Below are 19079 nucleotides of genomic sequence, written 5' to 3' on the forward strand. Positions count from 1 at the left end.
TGCTCAAGGAGCGAAGATGATCAAGACAGCACTGAAGGTGTCGCTCAGTTAGACAGGTCTGTGGAGAACTGCAATAGATGGCAAAAATCATTGACAAAAAGAGTGCCAGAGATGCCCGGTGGGGGACAAACCACTATAGGGTTAATGGCGATAGCAAAGAGGATGACGTTCAGGGTGGAACACTGAGGCACACAATTTTCCTGAATAAAGGTGTCCGACAAGGCAGAACCCACACGCACCTTGAAAACTCAGTTTTGTAAAAATGCCCGAAGAAAACAGGGTGCAGGTGCCCACGGAAGCCCCACGTGTAGAGAGTATGGAGGATACCAGTTCTCCAGCAGATGTCGTAGGCCTTCTCCAAATCGAAAAACACGGCCTCAATCTGGGATTTCCGCAGAAAACCATTCATGACATGGGTGGACAAATTAATGGGATGGTCAACTGCGGAATGCTGCATTCTAAATCCACACTGTGCATTCGTGAGTAAATGGCGAGGCTCAAGCCACCACACCAGCCGGGCATGAATCATATGTTCCATCACTTTGCAAATGCAGCTGGTAAGAGAGATGGGGCGGTAGCTAGAAGGAAGGTTTTTGTCCTTACCTGGCTTAGGTATGTGTATGACTTCACGCCAGCATCCAGGAAATGTGTCCTCAGCGCAGATGCAGTTGTATGTGTTAAGCAGAAAGAGCTTGCCCGCAAGAGAGGTGCTGCAACATCTGAATGTGGGTAGCATTTGGCCCAGGGGCAGAGAAACAGGATGAACTGAGAGCATGAGCCCTCATAGTGAAGGTGGTATTGTAGCACTCACGATTCGGAGAAGAGAAGGGTATCGCCCGAGCCGCCTCCATTCGTTTCCGATGGATGAAGGCAGGGTAATAGTGGGAAGAGCTTGAAACTTTCGCAAAATGGCGGCCCAAGGTGTTGGATGTAGCAACAGGATCCATGATGACATCGGCACTACTGTCAGGCCAGAAATGGGGAAATGGATCTTGGTTCCAGAGAGCCATAAGAGGTTGGCCCACACGACACAGGAAGGTGTGGAACTGTTAAAAGAACTAGTGAATGAAATCCAACTAGCTCTTTTGCTATCCCGAAGAACTCTACGACACTTTGCACTCATCTGATTATAATGAATGCAGTTTTCCAGCGTAGGGTAACGGTTAAAAACGCGGAGAACATGTGTCTGTGCGCGAATTGCATCAAGGCATGCCTCAGTCCATCAAGGGACTGGGCCATGACATGTTAAAGAGGAAGGGCGAGGAATGGAATGTTCTGCAGCAGTACAGATATCATCAGTGAGATAGTCCACCTGGTCATCACAACTGAGGAAATCTTGTTCTACGAAGGTCGCCAGGGAGGAGTAAAGCTGCCAGCCAGCCTTAGTAAGCTGCCATTTGGGCATGCATATGGATGGGGTAGGAGTCAGCAGATGGAGAGCACACAGAAATGGTCACTCGAGCAGGCATCAGAAAGAACGGACCACTCAAGATGATGGGCAAGCTGGGCAGTGCAAAAGGATAGGTCCAAATGGGAATAGGTGTGCGAAGAGTCGGAAAGGGAAGGGGGAGCTCCAGTGTTAAGGCAGAAGAGGTTGAGTTGGTTAAGAAGGTCAGACAAGAGGGCACACCTCTGGTAGGTCCTGGGAGAACCCCAAAGAGGATGATGGGCATTAAAATCACCGAGTAGCAAAAACGAGGGAGGTAGCTGCCCAATAAGCTGAAGGAATTCTGCTCTGGTGACATTGAAGGATGGAGGTACATAAATGGTACGAGGGAGAAAGTCAGGTGGAGAAGGGAAAAGCGAACTGCAAAAGCCTGAAGACGAGTCATCAGGGAAATGGGTTGACTATGGTCATCCCGTATGAGCAGCATGACGCCCCCATGAGATGGGATGCCAACCTCAGGGGGGAGGTCAAAACAAATCAGTACGTAATGTGAAAGTTCAAAGTGGTCTTGAGGGCACAATTTTGTTTCCTGAAGGCAGAGTACAAGGGGATGCTGCGATGCTAGAAGCAGCTGTAAATCCTTTCTGAGGGATCGATGGCCGTGAACGTTCCATTGGAGGACAGTCATGAGGAGGAAGAGATGTAGGGGTGTCAACTTGGTGGCCACCGAGGGACAGCTGGTGGAGAGTCACTACTACAGGGTACAGAAGCAAGAGGATCCTGCCCCATGGGGTTCACAGAAGTGTCAGCATGCTTGTGAGGTCGGTCTGTGGAGACCAATGCAGAAAAACAGTTGGTGGAGTGCACCAGCAAGACAGAGGCCGGTCGGGCTAAGTGATCATGTGGCGACACCGTCGAGCAGTATCTTCGAGTTGGTGAAGGAGAAGACCGTTTGTCTTTAGCAGATTTCTTCGAGCCCTTCTGGTTAGAGGAAGACTTGGGTGTTGTCTGACTGGAGGGACAGAGGAAGTCTTCTCGGGAGTACTCCTTCTGTCCTTTCCTGCCTGCCAGTTGTGTGGGGGGTAGCTTTGCCCTCTTAGGTGAGAGTTTGACGGTTTATTGCACAGCAGGATGGGGGGACAGCAATTCTACATTGACACTGGGCGACTTCACAACCTCAGAGCCAAATCTGAGGTCGCATGTCTGCGTGGCCATGTCCTTCATGGAGCGAGGGGTAACAAGAACTGAACTCTAGGTGCCAGATAGGAGAACACAGGGTTTGCGACTAGCCAGTAACTTGCGAGCTACTGGGTAAGGCACTTTTTCCTTTACCCGAATCTCTTGAACAGCTCGCTCATCTAGATACACGGGACAATCCCGGGAGGAGGCGGCATGGCTGCCATTGCAGTTGATACTGCGGGGAGAAGAAGGCGGACATTCGCCCTTGTGTGCATCCCTGCCACAGGTTACGTATTTGACCGGGTGTCGACAAGATGTTTGAGTGTGGTTGAAACAATGACACTGGTAGCAGCACCCTGGATTCAGAATGTACAGCCAGATTGTGATGATTTCATATCCTGCTTTAATCTTGGACAGCAGCACCACCCTATCAAAGGTGAGGAAAAGAGTGAGGGTGGGCACTAAGAAAGAATCGACAGTTTTCAGCACGTGATGGACGGCAATGACCCCCCTGATCAGAGAGGTAAGATTGTATTTCAGTCTCGGTTAGACCGTCAAGCAGTCTGGTGTAAATTACGCCACAGGAAGAATTCAAAGTTCTATGTGCCTCGACACGAACAGGGTAGCCATGGAGAAGCCAGGCAACAAGTAGCTGTTGTGCTTGAGAATCAGAAGCCATCCCCAAAAGCAAAGTGCCATTCCGTAAACAAGAGCAGGATTTCACAGTGCTAGCAATGACCTCAATACCTTTCTGAATAATAAACAGATTGACTGTGGTGAAGGACTGACCGTCTTCAGCACGATACCACAAGGAATCGCAGTGCAGCGGGAAGGGTCTTCAAATCAGTAGCATCATTACATTTACGTTTCGTCGACGTCGATGGAGAGGATGAGTGACTCATCGCGAGGAAATCCCCCATGATTGCCAGCGTCTCTGATGGCATGCTCCTTCCAACTGCGGGCCCCCCTTCACAAAAGGGCGTACTCGCCTTAGGTGATTGTTCACACCTCAGGTCACACCTCCCAAACACCTGACAGAGGGACCAATCGGCTATTTGGGAAGGTTACAGATCAGGCAATCGCTCCTCCCAGAGCCTGGCCTGTACCAGGGGGTACGTGCGAACCCTACCTGTCGACCTTGGGCTGGGAATTACGCGTTATATGCGTTACCCAGTCACCTTTTACACACTGGGCACGTGTGCCGGCCTTCAGGAGCACACAGGGAGGAAGAAGAAAAAATAGGATCCTCAAATGCCAAAGTGAAGGAATGAGAGGAGAAGGGAAACAGAGAAAGGAAAAGGGAGCCAAAATGAAAGTTGAGACTGTTCGCAGGTCAGCGGCAATGCAGAACATTCCCAATAATACTCCAGACATGTTCCCCAAGGGAGGGGAAAAAGAATAGCAAGAGGCCAGACATACAGCATGGAAGGGGAAAAGTGGTGCAAAGGCTGGGGCCCCGCGGTAACCAAGCACAAACCCGTCAAAGAGTGGCGAGCCCCCTGGGGGAGAATTACATTGTCTTTCACACATATGCTTCGAATATACAAGGCTAAAGCATTCTGTACGGTGCTTTTAAGTTCTGTTCATTGATAATATATTCATCCCTGGTGCTGAATGTTTGATGTGGAATTCACTGGTAATCAGTTACTTGTTTTGTTTCACACCTATTAATAAATACTTTGCAAAATGCCTTTATACATTTGGAGTAATTATCAGTACAACAGCTCCCCTGTATTAACTGGACTAAATGTATGTGTTCTTTATTTACTAGGAGGTTTCAGGTGTTACCCTCTTGAGATGGTTCTCTAAATACTCAGGATGATTTTCAGAACAATCTCATATATATCCCATATATCCTGTCCTTGGCATCTGTCTACAATCAGCATGTTGTAATTCTATTTGGATACTAATGAAGAACATTACGTGAAAAAAAAAATGAGTCCATTAAACAAAAAAGTTTTAAGGATACAGGGTACTTTTCCACCTCAATATTACGTAAAAAATCAACACCTACTTCTTTCAGGCACTGTTTATAATGTACCGGGTGATCAAAAAGTCAGTATAAATTTCAAAACTTAATAAACCATGGAATAATGTAGATAGAGAAGTAAAAATTGACACACAGGCTTGGAATGGCATGAGGTTTTATTAGAACAAAAAAACCCACATCAAAGTTCACAAAATGTCCGTCAGATGGCGCTGGACAGCAAAACGTCAGTGACTGCACATGACAATCGTGTATAAAAGGAGTTGTAATGAGAGAGAGAGAAACAGATACGCCAGCAGTCGCAGCATGTTGACGTTACTTGAAAAGGCACTTTTAGTGAAGCTGTATTATCAGAATGGGGAATGTGCTAGTTCAGAATTACGATCCTATCGCCATAGGAAGGGGGTTTGAACGGGTAAAGGTCTGCAGACAAATGCAACTGTGGCGAGAATGATTTCGAAGTTCAAAGTCATGGGTTGTTTAGATGATAGACCTTGTAGTGGCCGACGGAGCTGCTGAGACAGTTCAGGATGAAATGGAGACTGTAGCAGGTTCGTCTATGCATGGGGAAGTCAGCGCTCGTGCAGTCGTACGTCGCACTGGCATTCCATACACTACTGTTTGGTTGGCACTTAGGCGTAACCCTCCGATGCTATCCGCACAAAATCCATCGGCATCTTGAACTGCTACCTGGCGATTTAGTGAAGCAGAGGGCATTTGCGGTGTGGGCGTTTCAAAAGATGGCAGAAGATACCGATTGGTTGAGTAACACAGTGTGGACCGACAAAGCTCATTTCAAGCTCCGAGGGTCTGTCAACGCCCACAACTGCAGAATTTAGGCTATCAAAAATCTTAGAACTGTCGTGGAAACTCCATTGCACAACGAGAAAGTCACGGTATGGGTTGGATTTACCATATCTACTGTTATTGGGCCTTTTTTTCTTAGAGGAAATGTGTGGTTCTGGTTTTGTAACTGCTACCGTGACGGGTGAGAGGTACGCCGATATGTTACAGAATCACATCATTCCCAGCCTGGCTGATAAACACCTACTGGAACGTATGATGTTTATGCAGAATGGCGATCAACCCCATATTGCTAGATGTGTGAAAGATCTATTGCGCACGTCGTTTGGTGATGTTCGTGTGCTCAGCTGCCACTTTCGTCATGCTTGGCCTCCGAAGTCCCCAGACCTCAGTCCGTGCGATTATTGGCTTTGGGGTTACCTGAAGTCGCAAGTGTATCGTGATCGACCGACATCTCTAGGGATGCTGAAAGACAACATCAGACACCAATTCCTCACCATAACTTCGGACATGCTTTACAGTGCTGTTCCCAACATTATTCCTCGACTACAGCTATTACTGAGGAATGATGGTGGACATATTGAGCATTTCCTGTGATGATCATCATCTTTGCTTTGCCTTACTCTGTTATGCTAATTATTACTATTCTGATCAGATGAAGTGCCATCTGTCGGACATTTTTTGAACTTTTGTATTTTTTTGGTTGTAATAAAACCCCATGTCATTCCAAGCATGTGTGTCAATTTGTACCTCTCTATCTACATTATTCCGTGATTTATTCAGTTTTCAAATTTATACTGAGTTTTTAATCACCTGGTATATATTTTACAGATTTTTTTTGTTGATATCAGGTAATGTAGCACACTTTCTAAACAAATTAGAAGTATTTTGAATACTTTTGAACCTGCTTAGGGTTATTAAAAAATTACTAAGAACTTTATGCAATTTTTTTGCCAAAATGCTTCCTCAAATGGAGGTACCATTTAATCCATTCGAAGGAGACCAAAGTTTTACCGGATATGCATGACATGATGGCTGAGGTACTAGACCTATTTAATTCCAACTATTATGTATATTACAAGGATAAAAAAATATATCTTACATTTTTATTTTTATAATTTTTTTGTAATAAAATCATTATTTTTTTCTATAATTTACTTGATTCTGCAATAAAGCTTAGGTCTACAACATAAGTATGGACTACTGCAAGTTATAGAAAAGAAATTAGAGCAATGCTTTATAAACTTTAGGAAATATTTGTACCTGAATTCTGAGAAATACAACTTGCAGGAACTTGCAAATGAAGATAATAAAGAGTCCAATTAAACTGTGCCTCAGAACATTCATGAAGCATAGTCTTCATCCTGCAGCATTTCTTCGTCTTCAAGCTTCCTCTTGGCAGTCCTTTTAGCACTTCCTGCTTCTTTGGTAACTTGAAGAGCGTATCTTTCAGCTTCATGCACTAGTTGTCTGTCACACGCAAGCAATTGATCTTCCATATTAGAGCCACATTTTATGCCTAAATTTCTCAGGACTTCCAACCTCCCTATCACTCCATCATTGAAATATATCACTGCATCTAGTGTACCAACTTTTAATGCATTTAGTCCTACAAAAACATTCTTGGGTAATCTTTCCCATATGCAATGGTTGAAACTTTCATTGTATTCTGAGTGCCCCTATGAAAACATTTACTAAGCAAAACAGGGTCACTCAGGTCTCTAAAAACTGGTTTTATTTAATTCATAACAGGCTCAGGAAGAGAATGCTTATGATGGTATATTTGACCACTTTCTTTTGCTTTTTGGTAACCACACCACGAATCTGCTCCTTTTGGGCAAAGTCCGTGAACAGGGTGGTCATCTGTGGACAACTTATGAAAGTAGGTGGCCTATACAGCTTTTCGCATTGCTGTAACATCATTCAGAGGTACAGTTCATCCAATGGCCAGTCCATAATAACTCTGAAGGAGGTCTATTTCAGTTTCTGTCAATCTGCTTCAGCCAGACAGCAATTTTCCATCAGTTAGCAACTTTCCTTTCATTTCTCTTCGTAGCTTAATTGGTCTAGCACCCATCCTCTTTGCACATGCACACAATACTCCAATTTTGTTACCAAGGTATCACCATAAACATTTCACTCATTAATTTTATCGAAAGCTTTAGAGTCCCCATCGCCTAGGTACTTCGTATGGCTCTGAGCACTATGGGACTTAACTTCTGAGGTCATCAGTCCCCTAGAACTTGAACCACTTAAACCTAACTAACCTAAGGACATCACACACATCCATACCCGAGGCAGGATTCAAACCTGCGACCATAGCAGTCGCGCGGTTCCAGACTGTAGTGCCTAGAACCGCTCGGCCACCTCGGCCGGCATACTTCGTATATCTAACATTACAAACAGGTACCGACCTCTGAAATATTTTTAGAGCTCCATCACACTCCTTACCTCCACTGTAACCATCATAATTCTTAGAACACTGATGTTCAATATGTCCTTCGGTGTTACCATGGCAGGTATGGCAGTATTTAGATAAGCACTCAATATCAACAACTTTTCCATTTTAAAGAGAAATAGCACTTACTACGCCATTCAAGGAACGATGTCCTCGATGTTGCCATGTCCCATCAAGTGCAACAGCAGTGTCCCTGGTTCCACTAATATTTACAGTTTCTTCTACTGTATATTTCATAGATGCTTTACACACAACCGTCAAGGCACTTAAAAGTATTTTTATGTACTTGCTGAACCCACTGGCAGGAGGAGGACCCTGAACCTACTGGGAGGAGAAGGAAGGTCCACCAAACCACAAAACATTTGAGCAGCTTTTTTTCCTTTTCCTACTGCACGCATTGCATACACTAACTTCAAATTCACATTATATGAATTATGCACATTGTTCGAAGTCATTTTCAAGGTAGATTTATTGCAGGATCTACACAGAACAACTAATTTTGACACTAAACCCTTCCAGCTACTTTGTTGTTCAGTTATTTCCAGACAGCCTACACCATCACATTGTTTACATTTTGGCAATTCCTTTATCACAGAAGATACAATACCCACAACAACAACAAATCTTCTACAAACAGCGTCACTGTTAACAAAAAAATTTGAATCACCAGGAAGCAAGCCATGTGGGAGTTCTTCCCTGAAGAACTGATACATAGGTTACTTCCAACAGTGTGGTTAGCTTTGTTTGTGAACTGGTTACCACAAAATTTCCTTTTATTGAATTTCTTGATGCATGGCATAGTTCGTATTTATTTTACACTAAAGGATATGCACTTCCACAAATATATGTAGTGCTTGGGCAGCAAACATTCAGTAACGTGTGAACAAACTGCTTCAGTGAAACAAAAGTAAATGCTAGCAAAGATAATCATTTACAGACACTAGAAACCCGCACTGCTACCAATAAATACAATGTATCATACATATAATCGCTGGAAACAGAAATACAGGGGGCGTGGCTGCATACATGACCATAACTTTAAAATTTGGTACATATAGATCATTTTTCATTTGAAACCCTATAGTGTACATATCAATGTAATCAGGAAACACTATAGCATTTAATAAAGTCATAAAAATTTTTGATTTTTCCACCATTTATACATACCCTGTATCCTTAAGTTTCATGTAGATTCTTTCATGTAATTTACCTGTGATTATTTAATTGTTAGGGCTGCAAAAAACATGCTTTTTGCGATAAATGCAAGAACAGATGCAAATTCTGCATCAACATACAGAAACATGACATTACCCAATATATGGTATTTTAAAATGAACTTTATTCAGATAAAACTATTCTATCACACATGGTTTAAAACAGCTTTATTTTCTGCTTATAAATGTAAAAAAGTAACCAGTTTTCAGTTACTGGTACTGCACGTCATCCGGCGAAGCCCAGTTTGGGAGATCATGGGCCTAAGAATGTTTTTGCGAAATACAGAAGTGCACACACACACAAAGCTGTACCAGTGCATTATTTTCTCTGGTGCCACACCAGTTGTGAGTGGCAGAATGGTTTGTATATGATACACACTGCATAATGCAAATTAGTACTCAGCTGTGGGACCTAGCATCCAAGAGCAAAGAAACACGTATTTGTCTTTTGTCCGCTTGCTAAAGATAAAACGTTGATACAATGTGGAAACTTTTAGCAGGCCTGAGTTATCTTGTTCACAACATACCACTAACACCAGCAAGCAACTGTGGGTTAGCCATCCCCTTGCTCGTTGGTTTCTTTCCTTATTTTGAAATGAGTGAATCCTGGACCACCACGGATTTTGATTACAGCCCTCACAACACCAGAAAGGATTGGTGGTTCCTGTGACCATGTGTCAGTTTTGCTTTCGCAGATATGCAGAACATGGGTGTAGGTATTGCCTTGCAGGAGGAGGCGGTGCTCGTTTCCCCACACAGCTCTTCTCCCCTCTGGTGGTCAAAATTCTAGTTTGTTTATACTCATAGCCATCTGCCAGTACATGCTATTCACACACTGAACTGCAGCAACTAGAAAACAAAACTTGTCAGTGTATTTCAACCGCACTGAAATTCTTCCCCTAATGCGTGAATAGAGTTATCTTTGATTCTACTTCTCTGCCAAATGCCTTATCAGTTCTGTCTAATGTTGTAAAGTATGTAACAATGAAAGCAATCAGTTTTTGAAAAAATAATTTAATTGGATAGATAAAAAATCTGCTCACCAAGTGGCGGCAGAACACAGACATAAAAGAAGGTTGTAAATAGGCAAGCTTTCCTTAAGCAGAAGGGGAAGGAAGAAGGGTGAAAAAGAAGGAATGGAGTGGTGTAGGAAAAGGGGTAGATTTTGGGAAAGTCACCCAGAACCGCGGGTCACGGGAGACTTACCATACAGGATGAGAAGGAAAGACTGATTGTTGGGGACTGCATCGGGTGAGATTTGAAAGCCTGAGAGCTTGAAGGTGGAAGACACAGTTATATGCAAGACAGACATTACTGCTTATACATCATGCACTAGTTAATAAGAATGGAGAGCTAAGTGCATTGTACATAACAGAGGTGGGCAGTGAGGAGTAGGTAGGTAAGACAATGAAAGATGTAGAAAACTAAAAAGGAGTGAAGAAAAGAGTAGTTACTGCGAAAAAATGCTGAGATGGAAGAAATTAATGTTAATTGAGGCCACGTGGGTGGCAAGAATTATGGACATGTAGCACCAGTTCTCAACTGCAGAGTTCTGAGAAAGTGGTGTCTGGGAGGAGAATCGAGATGGCGCATGAGGTGAAACAGCCACCAAAGTCACGACTGTCACATTGTAGAGCATGCTCTGCAACAGAACACTGCATATTGCCAGTATACCCTGCTACCACCACCTATAGCAGCCCTGTAAATGGAAAAACATACACTAATACACTAAGAAAGGGAGAGCTACCTGTGAAATGAATTGGGTCATATACCAGCTGTTATAAAAACACTGATTGCCTTTTACATCAGCATGACTACCACCAAATTATCGATTGGATGAAAGAGCATAGGCAGAAAGTATATACTGGCAATATGCAATATACTGTTGTAGAGCATCCTCCATAAAATGACAGTTGTGACCTCGGTGCCTGTATCACTACACACGCCATCTAGGTACACCCCCCCCCCCCTCCCCACACCAGTTTCTGACAAATCCGCAGGTGGGAAGTAGCGCTACAACATGTCCTTGGTTCTCACCACCCAACTGGCCTCAGTTTACATTAATTTATTCCATCTCAGCATTTCTTCACAGTGACTACTCTTTTTGTCACTCCTTTTCAGTTTTCTACATCTTTCATTGTCTTATCCATCTATTTCTCACTGCCGCCTCCCACCTCTGTTACATACTTTTTCATTCTTATAAACTCATGCATGATGTTTACACAGTAATCTCTGCCTTCCATCTTTAAACTCTCAGGTTTTCAAATCTCGTCCATTGCAATCCCCAACAATCAGTCTTTCCTTCTCATCCCATGCGTAAGTCTCCCCTGACCTACAGTTCTGGGTGACTTTCCTGAAATCTATCCGTTTTCCTAGACCTCTCCAGTCCTTTTCCTTCACCCTTCTTCCTTCCCCTTCAAAGCCTTCTGCCTAAAGGAGCCATTGACTCCGAAAGCTTGCCTAATTACAGCCTTCTTTTATGTGTGTGTTCCACTGCCCCTTAGTGCATAGATATTTTATCCATCCAATTAAATTATTTCATTGTAAAGTATGTGTATCATAGCTATGAATGTCCATGAAAGGTCGAAAATCTGTAGATTCTGTAATTATTGAATTTGGCAGGTGAAGATAGATAATTTTAACAAACACCTCAAATCAGAGACTGATCCAGTTCACCAAATGCCGAAGTTTTAATAAAAGCAAATGTTCCAGCAAGAAACTTCGCTGTTCACCTCTTTTTAATTAACAGTTGATTTCAAGCCACTAAAGCTTTGTCTTCAGGCAAGTGTAATCACTACCTTTTACATTTGTTCATTTAATTGTTAAAAAAAAATTAAAAAAAAATAAAAAAAGCAAATTTTGCTAAAAATACATATTGCATTTTCCGGTCCCTAGCAATAGTTGTAACTAGCAGTAACTAACATTCTTAACAGAAGTATGCTATGAAGGCATTTTTATATCAAGCTGTGTCATGTAATGTACAGCCCAGGTTGGAATATCAACAATATTATGAAAAGGACAAATTGCTACTTACTGTAAAGGTGACACATTAAATTGCAGAAAGGCACAATGAAAAGACTGCTACACATTCAGCTTTCGACTAAAACTTTCTTCTGGGGTTTTAAAAAAGCAACATGCACACACATATCAACACTATCTCCGGCTCCTCCAGAGATGGTGGTCATGTGTGGATGAGGTGTCCTTGCTTGATTGAATGTTTCCTTTCTGAAGGAGTCTTTGCTGAAAGCTCAAAGTGTAACAGTCTTTCTGGTGTGTGTGTGTGTGTGTGTGTGTGTGTGTGTGTGTGTGTGTGTGTAACTCAGCATGTCATCTTTACCGTGAGTAGCAATCTATCCTTTCCACAACATTGTTATATTATGTAATGATCTGCAGATTAGCCTTAAATGAGGTGAGAAAGTACAGATCACTAGTTGTACATGACAGATGAAATGATACAACAAAACTGAAAACCATCTCAATACAACAACACAAGCTTCATTAAAGACATATCAGTTGTTCTGGAAAGTAAAGCAGGGAAATTAACATGCAAATGTTGTCTTCTTTTACTCACAGTGTACTCTCATTTCATGTTAATTATATTTTAACATTTTTACTAGGTTTTTATAATTTCTTTTGAAAATGTTTCTGCATACAATAATCAAATAAAGAAAGGTAAATGACTTCTGACATAGCAGTGTTAATGGCAGAAAGTGACAAATAATAGCAATGAGAGATAACATAATACAAAATTAGGACACAGAGGGGTGGAGGGGGGGAAGGGGGGAGAGGGAGGGGGAGAGGGAGGAAGGGGGGGGGGGGAGGGGAGAGAACATATGGATAAGAAGAGCATATCACAAACAATCTTACCGACTGGCTACATCCGTAGATATCAAAATGGAGCGGTTCTTTGCCTTAAATTTATTTAGAGCAGCAAGGCGTTTATTTTGCGACATCTGTCCATGTAGAGGCACAGCAGTAAATCCCAGGCTCCGAAGCAGTAAAGCTGTACGAACTGTATTGTTGCAGGTTGAGCAAAATATCATGAAGGTATTACCAGCTAGCTCATTTAGTATGTGGACTAAATAAACATCCTGAAACAAAACTGCTGCTTGAGTTTTGCAATAAAGACTACAACCATTTTTTCAGTTTCAAGGATATTCATGAATTAATAATAAGCTATGATAAAAATAAAAATGATATCAGCCAAAAAAAGAAAGAGGTCTGATACTGTACGTCACTTAGGTAGAAACTTTACCACTGGCAAACAATAACACCCTAAATTGTGATTCCCTAAAAATAAATCTGTATTATACCACCGATAACAACAAAAGTGTAAAGATTGGGAGTGTAGTTCCAAATGTGCAGTGAATACTGAAGAACACAAACAAATCTCATATCTATCATAGAAACATCCCACTTCTGCAAGACACACACAGTCCAAAAAACGAAGTGTGTTTTCAGGAACAAGGAACAAGCACTCTAAGAGGCAGTGTTTGATACAAAGATGGATTTTAAACTAAAAACTGCTTTGTCCTATAAGACTGTCCTAAGACTTTCTTGAAAAATTTCATTGATGAAACCTTCTCAAGTTGTCGGTCGAGACGTGGCGTCGTCTTGCTGCAATGTTTTGACAAGACAGTACCATGATATGACTGATAACCTGAGAAGATTTCACCACTATCATGCCTTCCTGTACAATCAAGTTCCTGCAAGTGTTTAACAGTTGCACATTTGTATGAAACAACTTTGAACATACTCTTTACACTTCACTAAAATGGCTTATTTTCAACTATATTAGTACCTTGAATTTCACTGGAATAAATATATAATACTGTTGCAGTTTCTCGACAGTCTGGTATTTTGTTGATACTTCTACTTTAACTGGATCCTGCAGTGAAGCTCTTTGAAGTTTCTGGACTTTCTTTGTCATTGTGGCTGAAAAGAGAAAGGTCCTTCGTTCACGTGGAATAACTTTCAATATTTTATCCACTTCTACTTCAAAATCCATATTCAATATGCGATCAGCTTCGTCCATTACCTGAAATATAAAACACCTATGAGCAAACTGAAAACTTGGGCACATATTTAGATAGCAGTGCAAAACATACCAAGTATTTGAGTGCTCTTAGACTGAACCCTTTGGTGTTTTCAAGGTGATCAACAAGACGTCCTGGAGTTGCTATAAGAACATGTGGCTTCTTTGCAAGCATTAAGGCTTGAGCCATCATATCCATACCACCAACAATCACAGCACACTTGACTCCTATACTGGAACCTATAATCAAAGCAAAGGCGTAAGGTAGGAATTAAAAACAACAGCTGTTGAGACCTCTACTTCACATTTTTTGAACATCACTCCAATGTCAACACCATCCAGATGCCAGTCCAAATGTTGTGCTGACATCAGGAAATTGTAAAAAGAGAGAGAGAGAGAGAGAGAGAGAGAGAGAGAGAGAGAATTTGATAGAAGGAAATTTAAGTGCAAGACTGGTGAACTATTTTGAATTTAAGAGTATACATAATGCTTGTTCTGTAAAATCATAGTGAAGGTCTTCAAGGAGGTTGTAGATGACAAAAAAAAGACAAGAATACATCATGCATATTAAAACAACTGTGCTACATTCCTTCCACAGATTCTAAGTAAAATCTTTCTCATGGATGTGGAAGAAGTAAAAAGAATCTGAAACAGTTTTCATTTATAAGGTAACACTACATTTATGTCATTTACAGGGATATACACTGAGGTGCGCAAGATAATTCTTAGGCCATTGTAACCAAATGTCACCAAACAGAATGTGGTATACAAACTTATTTTGACTGATAACTTTACTGCACTGAAGACAATCAGAAATCAGACTTTAAGCAAAACTTATATTATTTTGTATCATTGATGATATATACATCTGCTAAGAAGTTTATCAACAGAGTAAAAAAGACTGTCCACAATAAATACTTTTGGTCCTCTTAAATCAAGTAGATGAACATTTCACAGCTACCATCAAGTTACTGAAAATGTGTTGCGGAATAATTGGCACCTTTTGTAACAAAGTAAATGATTTTATGCAATCTGTTCTTATTTCAAGTGCAGATTCCATGAACAGAGCTACTGGTTTGGGTAAGATACATATGACTAATTTCATTAAGGAATAAGTATGCTATGATGCAGTAGTTAGCATCCCCAGTTCCTCGAACTGGCCTCTGCCGGATGTTCTAGAGTTCACATCCCAAATAAATGATATAATCTTTTGCACTCTAAACATTTTATCTCAGCTTTAATAGCTAAATCATTATGGAATGCAAGCAAGTGAAATATACTAGCTTTTTATTTTTATTTCACCTACAATTGACAACAGCCACACTGGAAATAAAAGATTTGTTTAGGTGCTTCCGCAGTTCTATGCTGAATTTTTTTCAATTAGTAATCCCATTAATTTAACACTGAAAAACTCTTCTACTGGCTTGGCATGATATTCAAGACGTATAATGAGAGAAAATCTCTTCCAAGTTCTGAAATGCATACAGTGTTTCTTTTCAAAGCTTAGCAACAAAGAACTGGCAAGGTGGCTTGTTGAATATGTATGTCAATGGAAAGCAGTTTTCAAATCAGGTAAGAGTTTTATTAACAAATTGTTTTATTTTTTTACTATACCTGGGAGATCCAGGAGTAGCCGGATATAAGTGCACGCATCGGTACCCACTAAAGGAACATCAAAACACCTGAAACCACAAGGTGGGAGGGCTGCCTGCAGATGAGAATATGACAAGCGATAGCTGAGCTACACACAGCTGACTGACAGTGGACAGGACACAGACAAAGACAAGACCAAAGCAACCTATGTAAACAATGAAGCACAAGCGGAAACCTTTGCCACAACAATGCCAACAGGCGAAGAGCACAGAGACACGCAATCTGAAGCATGACCAGATAAAACACCAAGTGCCTAGGAAAGTGGTTACCAACAGTCCATTGTACAGATATGAGTGAAGAACTGTCTGACCATTCACATGTATTTATATTGGCCTTAAGGGATATTGCTAGGTGGCGCAGTCACAAGGCGAGACAAGTGGCACACTGACAGTGCTAGCGAAGCACTTTGGCGATACTATGCCCTCTAACAGCCATTTAGATCCATTTTCTCTGGCAGCCATTAAACTTCCGCAGATCCGAATACCAGATCACCTCCCAAAAGAAGTGCATATGGGCAGAAAAAACCTGGTGACATGGGGGCTGGAAAGGACGCATGGGCAAAGATCCTGTTTCATCGACCGCTGGCTGTGGGGAAGGTAGGGGTTCAGTGGTATCCATCCAGTCGTTGCTGGTGGTGGGCATGGCAGGGAGTTTTACCAATCCACATGGATGCAGAACTGACTGTCAGTGCAACAGTCAGAAGCAGCCACCAGGGGTTCTGACCGGAGCATGACATTGTCAGCATCCAAGCCTCAGTATCCCTATAGGAATGTGACCACACACCTGAGCCAGATATGCAGCACCGGGAGTGATGAGAGTGAAGCTCCAAAGGGGGTGATGTCATAAGATGAAGCACAGTGCACAGTTGCCACCCATAGAGGAACTAAGATGCACTACGATTGTTAATCAGCATGGGGTAATAACTGCTCAAAAACAGGGTGAGGGCCATCATAGTGGCAGAATAGTCAACAGGTTTGTTTCATTTGCTGTTTAAAGAGTCAAATGAAACATTCCACTTCACCATTTGAGGAATGATGAAATAGAGGGCTCCAACTAAGTTTGATGCCAATGGTATTGCACAAATCTTTTAAGGCAGATACCGTGAACTGTGGTCCACTATTTGAATTCAATGCGCGAAGTAACCCTTCAATGGCCAAAAACTGAGTCAAGGCAGTGAGGATGGCATCAGTTGTCGTGGACATCATGCATACAACATATGGATAAAAATGGTTCAAATGGCTTTGAGCACTATGGGACTTAACTACTGTGGTCATCAGTCCCATAGAACTTAGAACTACTTAAACCTAACTAACCTAAGGACAGACAAACATCCATGCCCGAGGCAGGATTCGAACCTGCGACCGTAGCAGTCGCGCGGTTCCGGACTGCGCACCTAGAACCTCTATACCACCGCGATCGGCACGTATGGATACTTTAAGTGTCCGTAATGAGTAATCACATTGAACACAGAAACAGGCCTGGATGACCACCTGATGAACGTCTGCCTCAGTTTCCAAAAGAATGAAGTCATCAACAGCTGAAAGCCTTTCAGAAATATGTTTCCAAGAGCTGAACTCGGTTGCCAGTCGGCAAGTGAGAAGATGGGCATCCACAGGTGATGTAGTGGAGGACCTGTCACAAGGTGGGATCCCAGTGCATGATAGTAACAACACGAGCTGCAGCAATGGGGAAACCACCCAACATATGTTGCTGCTCGGCATTGATATTGCAGAAGCCTATGCTGGAGGCATGGGATTATTCATTCTGGGAGACTGCAGTGCAGCTCAAATAATGCCACCAAATGCTTGCGATCCATAATTAGGCAGAATTGTGTCCCAAATGGGTAGATATGAATTTTTTAAATTGTGAACACTACTGCCAATGCCTCCTTTTCAATCTGGAAATAGTTGCACTGTGCATGGTTCATGTCTCTGGTGCATATGCTACAGGATGTACGGAGCCATACCCATTCCTGTGCGGTAAGACTGCCCGGATGCCATAAGTGGATGTGTCGGCTGTCATAACCAGCAGGTTATTGGGAGAGAATGGCATGAGACAAGAGGTGGATTTCAACATGGTTTTCAATTTGGTAAAAGCCTGGTTGCAGGCAGGGGTCCAGTTGTAGGGCACAACCTTTTTATGCAAATGATTGAGGGTTTTGTGATATGTGCGCAGGGGGTAAAATCGTGGAACAATTCCATGTTTACGCAAATCTAACATGCAATATTTTTTACCACGTGAGTTCAAAATTGGTTTGTGCATTACTTTAGAACACACTTGATTCTGTTCTACACCGGCAACATCATTGAAAGTTAGGTATCGTTCCTTACAGCACAATGCATTGTCATAATTCTCAACTTCATTACATTATTGTTGGCCGATTAGTGTGTTGCGTGTTTGCATTAGGTAGTCATGAAACTGAAAGCAAGAAGGAACACTGTGATTCTAATTTCAGGGTAAAGTAATTCTTGATTCTGGAAACTATGGTAGCAGGGTGGGACGAAAGTTCAATATAGCTGACAGTACTGTTCATCTATGGAAGAAACAGAAATTGGCTATATTTGCAACTACTGCTACAAAAAAAGAAATTCACTGGCCCTCACAAAGGAAAGCATCCCGATGTTTAAGTAAAAATTTTGGAAGTCATCCATGAAAAGAGGAAGATGGGCAACCTGTGACTAGTGGCACCATAAGAAACAAAGCAAAAGATATGACTGCCCTTCTTAATGTACTGAAGCAGGAGTTTAAGGCCAGCCATGGATGGGTTGATCACTTTATGAAATGGTGTTACTTATCTTTACAATGCCTTACAGCAGTATGCCAAAAGCTTCCACAGGATTTTGAGAACAAATTTCAAGAATTTCTGCAGTATGTCATTACACTTCAGGAAAAGAGGAATTTTTCAATGGGCCAAATAGGCAATGTTGATGAGATGCCAGTTTGATTTGATATGCCACATAATTAAACGATTGATAAGAAGGGGACAAAAGAAGATACTACAAAAACATCAGACACTGGTGTGTGAAAACTAGCGCAAAACTATAATGCTAGCAATCACAGCAAATTTCTTAATCTTCAAGCAGAAAACAAACCCCAACACCCCTACAAATGAAAAGCAGTTTCCTGATGACATCACTGTTCAAAGGAGAGGATGGATGACAAACTTTAATGCTTGACTGACACTAAAATGTATGTGTACTTTGTCCTGGTGGGCTTTCCTAATAACTATAAATGCTTTGTCTTGATGCATTTTGTGGTCATCCCACTGATGATGTAGAAAAGAAGATTCACAGCCTAGCCAGTGACCTTGTTATTATTCCTCGAGGAATGATTTCCGTGTTACAACCCATGGACATTAATAT

At 41.9% G+C, this 19079-nt stretch overlaps 1 protein-coding gene across 1 annotated transcript in view; it reads right to left on the reverse strand.

The window, feature by feature from the left end:
* Positions 1–19079, reverse strand: part of LOC126194753 (probable ATP-dependent RNA helicase DDX47) — a 66458-nt gene that overhangs the window by 20780 nt on the left and 26599 nt on the right. Inside the window, exons 4-6 of the mRNA XM_049933034.1 lie at positions 14138–14304; positions 13831–14067; positions 12897–13120 (exon numbers count right to left, since the gene is read on the reverse strand). Of these exons, the coding sequence (XP_049788991.1) occupies positions 12897–13120; positions 13831–14067; positions 14138–14304 (628 nt within the window). The remainder of the gene's footprint in view (positions 1–12896; positions 13121–13830; positions 14068–14137; positions 14305–19079) is intronic.

This window comes from Schistocerca nitens, chromosome 1 (genome assembly GCF_023898315.1).
Source record: "Schistocerca nitens isolate TAMUIC-IGC-003100 chromosome 1, iqSchNite1.1, whole genome shotgun sequence".
Lineage (NCBI taxonomy): Eukaryota > Metazoa > Arthropoda > Insecta > Orthoptera > Acrididae > Schistocerca > Schistocerca nitens.